Source organism: Daphnia magna, linkage group LG3, assembly GCF_020631705.1.
Source record: "Daphnia magna isolate NIES linkage group LG3, ASM2063170v1.1, whole genome shotgun sequence".
Classification (NCBI taxonomy): domain Eukaryota; kingdom Metazoa; phylum Arthropoda; class Branchiopoda; order Diplostraca; family Daphniidae; genus Daphnia; species Daphnia magna.
Genome location: NC_059184.1, coordinates 2,763,231 through 2,776,704, shown reverse-complemented (window position 1 = coordinate 2,776,704; position 13,474 = coordinate 2,763,231). Strand labels below are relative to the sequence as shown.

The window sequence follows — 13,474 nt, the reverse complement described above, 5'->3', positions numbered from 1 at the left end:
AACGGAAGGAGGATATGGCAAAAGCATCGTTTTTTTCTTAAAGCCATTCGGAGCGGATGGGCTCAAGATTCGGCCGAGCGAAATGTTATGCAGAGCTTCCCGATAAAGCAACAACGGACGAGAATGCTTACTTAATCCAGCGGAGGAGTAGTATTTATGTTTAAAAAATTCAAAAAATAATCCGAATTTTCAAAACTCTGATCCGATGTTCAAGGGGAAAAAAAATTCAATAGAGCTAAAGTCTGTCAATGACGATTGGAGATCAGTAAATTGAATAACGTAATCATTCGCAGTTCGTTGATGATTCCATCTAGTATCAAATCCTATCAATACTTCCAATAGGGTATTCATCGATATTTTTGCATTCGTACCGATGCCATTTTTTATGATCCTTTTCGGTGAATGCTTTTTCGTCACAGGTAAATCCAAAAAAAAATACCACCTGAAAGTTGAATGTCGAGCGCAAATACCTAGAAAATAGATGCGTCATAATGGAGTTTGCAGACAAAGTTATGGCAAAAAGTTTACGTGCGAGTCTTCTTTTTTTTTTAATACCTCGTATTATAGAGATATAATTTCCTTATTAAATCTGCACGAAGTTATTTGCATTTAAAAAACGACATCAAAATTCACGTCGGTTCGATTTCTCCGTTAAAAAAACAATTAAAATTTAAAAACACGTTAAAATGGGTAAAACACGATGTGCATAAGTTTAAGTGCAAATTAGTTTCGTTACATTCAAGGAAACACGCGCGTGCGCGGTGTGCGTGTTTCGAAAAAGAATTGCCGACACCTTTTCCCCCTTTTTTTTTAAATTGGCGCCCTTTGGACCACCGCACAAGACAATCAGACAAAACGTACAATTACTTTGCCTACGCGATCCAAACAAAAACGGAGAATGAATGAAATCAACAAACCCAAGTATACGATCCACAGATAAAAGAAAAAATAAATAAAAATAAACAAGGGATAACGATTACGTATTCAAACAACCGACAATCTGTTACGATGATGGAAGAGCCTCGTCAAATGCCGAATCATCAATTTTCCTGTTTTGTTCTTTTGAACATTGTCCAACATACACAACGTGTATGTTCAAACAAACATGCGAGAAAGGTGGGGCTTCATGAGCCTCAATACAATCAACACTTGTTGTAAAAGAGCATAACAATGTAATGCGAACAGAATTTACGGACAATCATCACCAAGAAGAAGATCAAAAATAATTGTCAATTTGGGCAGTTGTCCTTTTTCGGGTTTCCTTTAAGGTCCATCATAACGGTCCTGATGACACATCGACACCAACGTTCCGCTTGCCGAAATGATGTTACAACGATCACTTCGCAATATGACGCAGAAAAAAAAAAAAAATTATGTTTAAGAGTAGGAATTCTGTCATCGACGTCCCATTGCGGGAATATGTTTGTAGGTGGTCGGCTAGAGTTATAAATAGATCCATGTGGTACGAGCCCGTCAACTTTATTGAAAGCTTCCGACTGATGTAAACACATGTCTAAATATACAGCCTAGTTATTGACACGGCAGAACGCAATCTTGAAAGAAACAAACAAAAAGTGACTCATTATCATTCGACGCGCTTCGCCACCATTTCTCAAAAGAAAAAAAAAAGAAAGAAAATTCCCTGTACGCCGTGTTGATTTGAAGAACGTCAATAACCGTTAATAAGTCTCTAGTGGCAAAACAAACAAAAATCTAAACATTTACTCACCTATGCTAATTCAAACTACTCGCTCCAACCGGAATAACAGATAGATGCCACACCCTTGCTATCTCTTCAACAAACGGGAAAGAAAAAAAAAGAAAAGAACAGGCATTCCAATCTATAATCCTCTAACCGAATCTGTCAAACTTTTCCCTTAAGGAAATGACCTGTACACAATTCTGGAAAATGGCTCCTCTTTTTAAGGTGCTATTCTTATGTTATCTCAGTTCACCGATCGACACCGAATGTCTTCTGGCCTGTACGCAAACAAATAGGCCAGCGCGCAGGGAACCCCACTTATGGATGGAAAATCATCCCTTCCTTATTTTTTTTTTTAACAACCGGCTTCTTTCGTTATATAGAGAGCTATCCCCAAAAAGAGCGCCAGTCCCGCAGAGTTTCAACGAAGACTCTACTAGTCTATTACTACTAGAGTATGGCCTATACAATCACGTTCTGCCATGAATGGTCTTTTTTTCTTCTTCTTCTTCTTCTTCAATCGTATACAACAAACGAATTCGAGGTAGGTCTTATTGCTGTGTAGTCGCGGTTGCTATGCTATTACCATTTGATTGATATTCAAAACAACCCGGTGGGCCGCACAGCATAAAGAAGAAGAGGTCATAAAAATAAAGAAAAAAAAAATGAACGGAAAGGGAAAGAAACATTTTTTTCCTTCATGCAAATGTACATGAGCAACAGGCATAACAGTGACACTAGTGACGAATGTCAAGTTCATCCCCTCTTCCACCTGGAACTCCAGCAGGTTAAAAAAAAGATTTAAATGGATAGTGGAAAAAGTGTATCCAATTTAACAAAAGAAGTTACATATTTTCGTGATATTCAATAAAATAAACTCGAAAATAACGCCCTCAATTTCCCAGGGACTTTAATAATATCCGTGTGATTCTATACATCGCCTAAATTTAAAAGAAAACGCCAGGTGAAAAAAAAATCGCTTTTCGCTCTGCTACGCACAACCTTTTTTTTTTTTTTTTTTTAAATTAATTCTTAACACACCAAAACAACTTGTATACATAAACGAAAAAGGAAAAGATAATTCCTTTTCGGGGATCTCGGAACTTGTGTGACGGGTGGCCACCATCCGGGCACAGGTGGGCGACTAACAGTGAAAAGAAACCTGATTCAGGTGATTCATAATTCAACTCTGTATATGAGGTCGATGCTGATACGGATACAATTCGTTGAATGAATTGAATTGAAACGATTTAAACAAATAAATCGTTACAACAACAAAAAATGTATAATAAACATCAAGTCCAAAAATGAGGAAAAAAAAAAACGACACCTCAAAGGCTACTGGTCCCTAACACACACCAGTTAAAGGAGGGAACCGTGAAGACCCAATATGCATAGCAAAAAGGTAAAAAAAATAAATGGAAGAGAAAAAATAAAAAAAATAAAATAAATTGACTTTAAATCAGCTCAGTCACACTTTCCACCAGCACTCAATGGAAGTGAAAAAAAAAAATTCTCTTTTAGTTGCATACCTTTACCTATGGCTGGCTGTTTTAATAGACAACAGCAGGCAGGTTATTTTTTCACTTTATCAGAAAGAGTTGGGACTTACTAGGCTTGGGCATAGTGGCAGCTGTCATCGTAAATTGGCATGGGACTCTCTTTGTACGTTGGCTATCAGCCGAAGGCTCGTAAAATCGCATTAGGAAGGAAAAATAGAGAATGACTTAAGAATAACGAACGAAAAGAACAGCACAGAGGGATAAAAGCACAAAGTCAAACATAAATAAGTGAAAACAAAAACCAAAACTCAAAGTGAAAATGATAGAAAATTGGCCAGACTGAAAGTTTAACTCTCTGTCCCGAGGGTTCACGAAAATCTACGTGTTAAAACAAAAAAAGACCTTGGTAAAAAAATCATCGTCTGTCACGATCAATATCGAACAGTATACCAAACAAAATGAAAAGAAAAACAAGTGATGAGATACACGTAGAATCCATCCGGGCACCGTGAGTACAAAAATAACTAAATTGAAAGACGTTCGCCCAATCACCGTGTATATAACGAAGGCAGGAGAGGTTGATAAGGTTCTTTGTTATAGTGCTTGTCAACCACGGTGTCATATGTCTAGCGGATCAAGAGAAAAAAAAAAATCCAATTTCCTTAATAACCCCGACGTGAGCTTGTTGTTCTAGGCATCTTTACTTGTCAGCTCAACAAAGCGAAATCACACAAAGTAAATCATAGAGCAATGAGATTTACTCGATTTGTTTTTTTCCCCCTTTCTATTTTTGTTTATTCCTAATTTAAAAAAAAACACAGAGAGGATATCAAGACTGCCGACGATATCCAGTGACAGCTATGCGCTAACCAACCGTTTGCGATAACGACAAAAGCAGGAGATATTACGCAACGACATGGAGGGCTCACGCTGTTTTGCGGGAGTCTGCCAACAAAAAAAAAAACATTTTCCCGACTATATATGATCTAGTAATAGTAGGCCTACAGACATCCGTACAGTTTATTTTATTTTCTTCTTCTTCTTTCTGTCGGTTTATCTTTTTCCCTTTTGATTTTGATTTTTTCATGGTCTCATCATAGCTTTCCGCCTTGTAACGCCCAGCTTGACGCATGATTCATTCGTGTGTATTTTGGCCGGATCGTATATGCGGTCGGAGGGAGAAAAAAGAAAAGGAAAACCAACAAGACGGGTAAAACTAACGATCGATTATACGGCAACCGTCCGAGTCGGTATATATGGATTTAAGCGATGGAGGGTGGCAGCTGAGCTGCTCTCATCGACCTCATCATTCAAAAAATGAGAAAAAAAAAAAAGTATTGGCAAGCAACATCAATTACACGGCGGAGAGCTCAATGTCGGCGACGCCAATGGCTGGGCTTTTTTCAAAAACTGAGCAAGACAAACTTGCATATACAAGAACATCTCTCGTTCTAGCCTCTCCCTCTCCCTACAAGAGTTTGTTCACCACATTCAAACAGTAGAGATATGGCAAGAGAGGGAGGGTTAGTCACAGAAGAAGCACAGCCTCCTCCTCCTACCTCCCGCGGAAACCATCGGGACTGGTCTGCCTGTCCTTTTGCTATAGACTCTCTTTCTCTCACCTTTTCAAGTTCTCTCTTTTTTTTTTTTTTTTTTTGCTTCGGCGGCAAAAGTTGGGTATTACAGCCTCCAGCAGCTTCTTCTTCTCCGTTCTTGTTTCTGGATTTCGTCTCTCCTTCTGGCCAGTCTTTTCTTCATCTCTCCTGGTCTGCGGTCGCAAAGAACTGTTTCGGTTAGTCGACGGCTTGCCTTCAAAGTGCACAGGGGGCTTTTGATTCCATCTGAGACATCAACTGGTTGCTTATCATCGGTGAATACATTTTTTTCCAACAGGTTCAAATTTTCCATATTCAAATCAGGTAAGCGATCAAACTCCATTTATTTCAGCGCCCATGCAAATCTGATTGGGAGGCGTACTGGCAATGCTTTTCGTTATCAGAATTTTAACTTTAAATGTTATGGGCAACGCGCAATTCGGGTTCGTTAGATGCAAAGACGACGGGTTGATTCTACAAAAAGGGGCGAAGTTTTTTTTTTTAAGTGAGGGAAATTGTTGTTCTCCCCATTTGCATCGGTAATTGGAAAACCGCCTCAAGTCAACACGTCTGTCGAAAAACTGTTAGACTTTAAAACGTCGAAATGATTTCAACGAAAGAAAAAAAAAAAATCTAAATCATTTAAAAGAAAATGCTGGGAGAAATGCAAACAACAAGAGCCTTCGGTAGCACACTATAGTGGACTCACCAGAGTCCGAACGTTATTAACTGCTGAGTGTAGACTGCTGTCGATCAGACACAGGGAGGAGACGCCCTCTTCTTTTCCGCCCTTTCTCTCTCTCTCTCTCTCTAGAAAATGGAGTAGTAGTAATACCCCTCTCTTTGTATTATTCTTTTTTCTTTCTATCTTTACTATTTAAATCTTTCACGTTGTTTCTCTTCGGAAAAGTCCATACCAAAAAAAGGGGATGTCAGCGTCTGTTCTTCCATTTCCTTCGTGCCATGTTCCAAAAAAAATACAACATCAACCAAATCCATCAACTTCATCATTCATACAGTCGATGGAATTGATAATAAAAAAATATATATTTTTAAAAGAGATTCGTGGCTTCGTTCGGAAAGTCCTGCGCAAATCCTCTTCCCCTGGCTAAGGATTGTTCAAATTCTGCAAGCACGTAAAAAAAAAAAAAATGTTTGCAAAATTTATCCGCAAGTCTTAACCTGCCGCCATAGAGTTCTGTTTCACTGTTTTCTTGATGAATACGCATATGGTAGCGTTCATCGATCCGGCCCAAAACATCCATCGTTCGTGCCCAGCTGAGCTTTTCTTCTTTTACGAGTTGCTCATGAGCTGTACGACTATCAGCAATGGCCCGGCCAGAATTGTCGTGTGTGTGACATTGTTTGTGTCAACAAAGAGGACAGAAAAAAGCTTGTCAGATGGCATCGATTGATAGAAACAGGCACATCATAGGGTTTTGCGTTTGCTATAGATTTGTTCAGCGACTTGATTCGGAATGAGGATAACAAGAAAAAGAGAAAAAAAAAAAAAAACAGACCAAAACAGCAGATGCGCGAAGACGGGCGTGACCGTCCATCTATCAATCATGGCTGATGGACCACGTCTGACATTCGGGGGGTCTTTCATCTCCGGGATTCGGAAGAAAACGATAACAAATACACGTCACGACGGAAGTCAAACAGGAAAAAAAAAAGAAATTCTTTAAATCCAAATGAGAGGCCCATATCGTCAAAATCGATTCAAAACATGAATTCACGAAATGATTTTTTTTAAACGTTACGCGTGTACTGCGTGAATGCCTCACAGTGTACACTGTAAATCTTGATAGAAAAAGCGTTGACGTCATTAACGGCACCACTTCGTTATCTTACTCGAATCGCACCGGAGGGAGATCTGATTCGATGCCCTCGTTATAATTTCCTCCCTCCTTTCTTTCGTTGGCTTTTTTTTTTATTTGCTGATTACTTTCTCCCTCGTCTATTTACTCAACCAGATCTCTCAAGAGACAACCCAAGATTCAGAGAAAAAAAAGTAATGCTGTTCGATTTTTTTTTTGTCGACCGTGAGTAGCGGGAAACCATCCTCGCAAACACAGCTGCGGTTAATTCATTCATGGCGAAGAGGGCGTTGGCGAAAACAACGTATCCCTTACTTCGTTTTTTTCCTCAAGTCAAGAATGTTTGCTTGTTTATTTATTCCCCTTTTTTTTAATTTTTTGGCTTCTTTAACAATTGAAAACCGAACAAAAAGGTCTCGTCATCGTGAAAATGACGGCAGTTAAAAAAAAAAATGAAAACAAACAAAAGAAATAGGAAGAAGCAACTGCGATGGAATAAAATGCATTCAGCTCTCACGTCAAGTTGCTGATCACGTCAAAATATTAATAGCAATAATAATGCAACGAGAGCATTATCCGGTACGTGAAAATAAAATCAAAACACCAAAGAGCAAACGTAATCATTCGTCATCATCTCTTCGTTACGTGAAAGTGACGCAGCGCCGTATTTATGTATCGGAGGGTTGGTTTTCACGAGTGTAGGATCGTTGGCGTATTGAACGAGAATAAACGTTCTTAAAAATACCCTTAAAAAAAAATATATAAGAGGATGCAATGCGTCGCAATACTGAGCTTGTGGGTTACGATAATCATTCTAGAGCTGTTTGGAATATGTCGCGTTATGAGCTATTTGCCATCCATCATTTAACGCCATTTTCTAGCGATTTGATTTTCACGCATTTTTCTCTAAAAAAAAAAAAATCCGACGTCACCAGCTTGCCCGTTATTTTTCAATATTTTCCCCATCATCATCAAAATTGATTTAGATTTAATATTGCACGCGCCCTTTTTCTTTCCCCTTTTTTAAACCAAACAGCTCGCGAAAACGAAGGTTCCATCGATCGGCCACGTCTCCAAGCGGAACCGACCGCCTTGAACCAATCCGATACAAGGAAGGGACATTAACGAGCAAAACCAGTCAACTACTGTGGTGGTAGCACTAGAAAACACAAATAAATAAATAAATAAATAAAAAGAATAAGAAAAAAAAGAAAAGAAAAAAAGACGATTTTCGGCCATGATGGCGTTAGTGGGACAAGTGGGCAGGATCGGATGCCTTCTTGTAATGGTGCTTTTGGTGTGCGCGACCGGAATTGAAACAGCTTCCGGCCATCGCCACCACGTCAACGGTGGCGACAACGGCAACCATCATCAAGGAGTTGCCAGCAAATCCCGGATTTTGACGAAAACAGATTCGTCCATCAATCAACAAGATCAGAACCCGATGATGACAATCAAGAGCCTGGCCAATTCGGGTTCGTATAACTCGATTTTTCCCATTAGAACGACCATCGGCAAGCTAATTGAATTCAGACATTTTCTACGTACCCCACATAATCTTAAAGTTAGAAAAGCACAACACACAAACCTAATTATTTCGAATGACAGGCGAAAGGCGAGTACGAAAAAGGAGCAAATGGCTCCAATCAACGACATCGTCTGCTCCATCTTCCTCGTCAGCATCGATGAGTCATCATTTCAACAAGGATAGCACGTTCCTCAAGCGTATCGTGACCGAAGTGATAGCCGAACGAGACGCCCAGATAGCCGCCGCCCTCTTCGAGGTGGCCAAAAACCAACCTCACCTTCAAATGATGGTCCAAACGGTAAGACCCGATCTCCCGCTGATTTTCTTTCTTTCTTTCTTTCTATCCATTCAACATGTTTTCGGCACGCAAGTCATTATGGCAAATCGGACACACTTTGTCGTGAAACTCACGTTTTTATTGCATTCTTAAACGTGTCCGAAGTTATCGAAAAAATGGAGAGAGAGAGACGTACGCTGTTCAACACGAAACGACGGGCGAGCCCATCCGGCTAAACAGCTCACGTTTCGTGCTAACGTCTTATTTATGTTGACATCGATGCCAGCGGGAAGACTACATTTGTGTAGAAAAAAAAAAAACAAGCCGTCAGTGAACCAAAGAATTATCTCATCATTTCCTCCCGAATAGAAAAAAAAGGTCCTTCACGCCATTGGATTATAGCGTGAATTTTTAAATTGAACGGGCTTTTTAAAAAAACAAAACAAGAGATTTGAAATAGATCAAATGATAAGAAATCGATTATTAAACAAAGAAATGACTCAGCCTACGGTCAGCGGAAATAGAACGTTGACTTAAACGGAACACAATGTGAGATAACGAGAATGCAACACAACAATAGTTGTTAAACATTTTCGTGTCACGTTCTTCATTGCATCTCGTTAACTCGTCTTCATTTCGGGAAGTAACGAGTTCATCCGATCGTATATTTATGTCTACATACTTTTCGTTTTTGCTCGACTGATTTTCGTTCTCGTCGCGCACACACCAAGACTCTTGATGCCCGGTGTCTTGGTCGATTGCCGTATAACTAGAGTTAATGTATTCATGTTTATTCCTGCTCACGAACGTCGACGCAAAGAGTGCAGCAGCATCAGCAGCCCAGCTATGTGAAACGAGAAGAAAATTAGGCGGATGTCTCTGTGAGCTCGCGAGAAAAGGCAGAAATCGAGAAGACGGAAGAAAACTTGAGTCACGCTCATTCACTGTCATGAATAATCCAGTGAAGCGACGGCTCATTCCAGACGACACAACATGCCCATATGTTCCCGGCTATCTCTTATTGTGTAGACTGGGCAAGAAAAGAAAAATTAAGGAAACAAATATTTGTTCACTGTGCCAAACTAAAAAGGGTCATTTAAAATCCGCCTACAGACGCGCACGGACTGATCGTCTGTTAATCCGCGCGCCAGATACGTCTCGTTTGGATGTGGTTTCCTTGTTTTTTAAAGCCCGGCAGCAAGCCCATCCATTAAGGGGACGCACGTTCATCGGACGCGTCTGTGCACAATGCGTGAGATGCATACAGACGACGTCCGAAAGTACATTACATTTAATTCTATTGCTTCCGCGTTGCATTACGTCGTTTCTTTTTAACGATTGCACGAGAAAGCAAAAAATCACATCAACATCACGCGGCCAGTCTTCGAAACGAAAAGGAGCGCAAGAGATGAGACGGTGATTGGACAATTCAAGGAGGGACGTTCAATGCGTCCAGCTTTGTGAATGACCAATCAGTTATCGATCGTTTGGCTTGTACACAAATGAAAAGGTACGAGAAAGAAGTGAGAAGCAAATTTCTTATTTTTTTTTTAACTGTTGTGTTGAACGCGGTGATGTGTTGACGAGGATCCATCAGCGATAACATCTTATATGTCGTATAATGCGTTTATCTCATCCGAGTCAGGCAAAGTTGGATGGATGTATTTGACGGACGTATATCTTCTGTGTTGTACGCTCCCTTTTTGGGCGTTTGGCAAAAGAAGAAAAAATGAAAAGATGACCGGACCATTCGATCTCTCTTCAAAATTATGGCGGTAGTCGTTGACATTTTTATTTTTTAACCAAGCAAAAGAGAACAAAAAAAACTCGTCTGATAAAAATGCAGGTCATAAAACCTGTCACAAAAGACAAGGAAGGACGACATCAAAATCAAAATAAAGCAGATACAACAAGAAAACAAAAATGTCTTGTCAAAGATTGTCTATCAAGAAAACGCACGCTTCGTTCACGGAACATTTCCTCGACAAAATGCGCTTCAATATCACGTAACAATTCTCGTAGACAAGACAATATTTCAGCAAAAGTGGTTCGCATTTTTGTCGGAAATCAATTCGTTTTCTGGCAAGTCCCATTTTCAACCGATACGCAACGACTGCAAGGGGGAGGGGCACATTGATGCATAGAAAAGTCTCTTAATCGAATGTTCTTTACACCCGAAAACATTTCGCTGACCTAATGGGATTACGAAGACGCTTTATTTACTGTCCCCTTTGCCACCCAATGACGGATGATCCTGGTGGTTACGGTCCCCTTTTCATCTCCAGCCGCGACAGTCTGGACAAATGGATGACCCCGTGTCTGCTTGTAACTTGTGTTTGCTTACACATATCCCCAACTAATTTGTCGCAGTTTCAATATCTTACACAGTCGTCTAGCGGATTATTTTGTTGATTTCATCCTCCATTTTCTTTTTTTCCAGTTGGGCGAGCTAAGCCAAAGCAATCAACGGTTGGAACTGTCGTCCACTAGACTTGATGAGACCCAAAGAAGACTCGACAGCCGCCTTGGCGTCATCAGTAAGTTTCCTTTTCTATTGCTAGTAAAGAGGCTGTGACAGTCATTTAAAAACAAACAAAAAAAAATGAAGCAGCTGAAGCTTCTGTAAACGTAAAAAAGGGCAAACAGTTTTGAATAACGCATGAGAAAAACCAAACCGTTAAGTTTCCATATCGGAGGATTTTTCTTTTCATTGGGATCGAATATAATAGGAGAGGAACTTGAAATATTACTAAAGTTTGCACCTTGTTGTCTTTTTTTTTAAAACCGATTGGAAAATTGCACGGTAGACATCCTAAGCAACAACATGCCAAAGAAAAAGAACAAATCAACTCGCGACAAGAAGAGGCAGACACAAAAGAAGCGAGAACAAAGAGCACAAAAAGAAAATCGTTCGTATGTACGTCAACGACGACCCTTTTACAAACTTCCTTTATTTTTTTTTGCTTTCTCGTGTTCGTACCTCATCATGTCGTACACATACAACACATCGGACTTGGCACAGATCAAGGTTGCTTTGATAACGTTAAAGTTAGTCGACAGAAATGGCTGCAGATCTTGGCGGCAAGAGCATCTCAAAGAGATTGAACGAGTTGTTGTTCTAACAAGAGCAGCCAGCCTTCAAATCATTGGGTACATTCACTGACCCGATTGCGGTTAGGATATAGGGATCAAAAGCACAAAAAAGAGAGCCATAAAATAAAGAAGAAAAAAAGACCTTCCCCCCCCAAAAAAAATCGATGGGTTCCCCCAACTGTAAATGATTTGACTACGACGGCAATTGTCCGCAGAATTCGGGAATCGAACGGTCGTCTCCGAGAGTTTCTGATTACGAGGCAACAACATTGACGTGCTCTTTCGTCCGGACACTAAATATATATATATTGCTACTATTATTGAATAACAGGCGAAAAAATGACGCTGCTCGAAACGCGTCTTGGTCATACGGAACGGCGGATAGAGCGTGAAATGACCCAAATCCACGGTAAAATGGACGATGTCTTTCGCAACATCCCTGAAAAGTCGTACGTACTTTGATTGTTTTTTACAATTTGTGTTCAACATTCGTCTTGAATTACGCGTGAAAAATAATACCATTTGCCTTTTAATGTTATTGCAGCCCCGAAGGTTTGATGAGGGGAGTAAAACAGATTCAAGATCAGCTTAACGTCATCGAAGAGATTCTATTGGAAAGAAGCCCGACGACCAATCAAATCCGCGGTAAAAATCGACATCAACATAACGGAAAATCGAACCACGGTCCATCTTCCGCTGAGGTAAAATTCAACGTTCAAAAAACATTCTCTTTCGCTCGCAAAGCCCCCAAACATTAAAGAAAAAGTGATTTATCTTTAATCGATTTTCTTTTTCCAGTTGCAAAAAGTTGGCAACAGTCTGTCCCAGGCTATCGCTGCCGCACACCTCGATCTCGGGCGGGCCATCCGCGAGGCCGAAAGCAACTTGGACCACCAGCTCTCGATGCTGGCCAGCGACAATGGCGTCTTTTCTTGCGCAATCTCTAAACTCTTGGAGCGTGACTCGATGCTCTTCCATCAACGGGCCGGTCAAGTGGCGTCGGCGGCCGAAGAACTGCTATTGGCGCCACTCCAAACGTTGGACATCATCGATCCGGCCATTGCCGGCAACCTGACTCTCGGCCGTCAACTCTTGGAGGGCAATAGCATTCAAACGGCCGATCTACTGACATTCGACCAGCTGGCCAACAATTCCACCAAGTGTCTTCTCAAGTGTCCTTAAAAGAAATCAATCCACTCAGCCCCATGTTCTTGTGTCTTTAAACCCACCCCTCTCCACTCCCTACACCCTCTTGTTCTGCCTTTTTAATTACGCAAATTTTCTATATGCCATTGTCCCATCATTAGCAACAGACATGAGACTCGCAGCAACCGTCATCCAGCAAACTCTTCTTTTTCCCCACGAAAATGATTAATATAACATTCATATATTTTATAATGATTCACATAAAAAGAGGCTGATCAATTCAAATGTAAAATCTTCTTTTCTATTCTCTCACCTTTTCTTTACCTTATTCTTTGTCATCGGCTCTCAAGATGCAAAAAAAAAAATAATTCAAGGAAAAAAATAAACCGAATTGATTTCGTGCCTTATCACCTGAATTGACACACAATTCTTTACCTACACGCTTCAAGCATTTTTATTAGGTTTTTTTTTTTATGTTGAAATATCGTTGTGAAAAGCCGAAGCGACGAAGTCTATTCCCCATATCCCCCCGTCTTTTCAACTTCCTCTTTGCTGCGGAACAAATCAAATGCGATCAACCGCCTCTTTTTTGTACGCATCCGCAATTTTCACAGGAGAAAAAAAAAAAAAGACTTCCGGTGCTCTCTCAATTCTATCTCCCGTATCCAGAGTGCGACTCAGTCAACAGTTCTTCAATGTCATTTACTTTCCATGACGAAAAAAAAAGCTTTACCGAGAAATACTTGAACGCGATAACATGAAAAATAAACAGCAACTCGAGTCGAAAACAAAGAATTTGGGTACGATCGTG

General features: G+C 40.3%; 2 protein-coding genes across 3 annotated transcripts in view; one reads left to right on the top strand and one right to left on the bottom strand.

Annotated features, from left to right (window-relative positions):
- LOC116919009 (calbindin-32) overlaps window positions 1-13,474 on the bottom strand; it is a 37,792-nt gene that overhangs the window by 17,035 nt on the left and 7,283 nt on the right. The window lies entirely within an intron of this gene.
- Window positions 4,944-13,070, top strand: LOC116919008. Its single transcript, XM_032924848.2, has 7 exons — window positions 4,944-5,123; window positions 7,656-8,094; window positions 8,228-8,445; window positions 10,865-10,961; window positions 11,849-11,966; window positions 12,062-12,218; window positions 12,316-13,070. Exons 2-7 carry the CDS (start codon window positions 7,857-7,859, stop codon window positions 12,697-12,699), a joined length of 1,212 nt encoding a protein of 403 aa, XP_032780739.1. The 5' UTR covers window positions 4,944-5,123; window positions 7,656-7,856; the 3' UTR covers window positions 12,700-13,070.

Coding starts and splice junctions, on each gene's coding strand:
- LOC116919008 (XM_032924848.2), top strand. CDS start 7,857: ATGATGGCGTTAGTGGGACAAGTGGGCAGGATCGGATGCCTTCTTGTA. Junction 8,095..8,227: donor CAAGAGCCTGGCCAATTCGG/GTTCGTATAACT, acceptor TTCGAATGACAG/GCGAAAGGCGAGTACGAAAA. Junction 12,219..12,315: donor ACGGTCCATCTTCCGCTGAG/GTAAAATTCAAC, acceptor TTCTTTTTCCAG/TTGCAAAAAGTTGGCAACAG.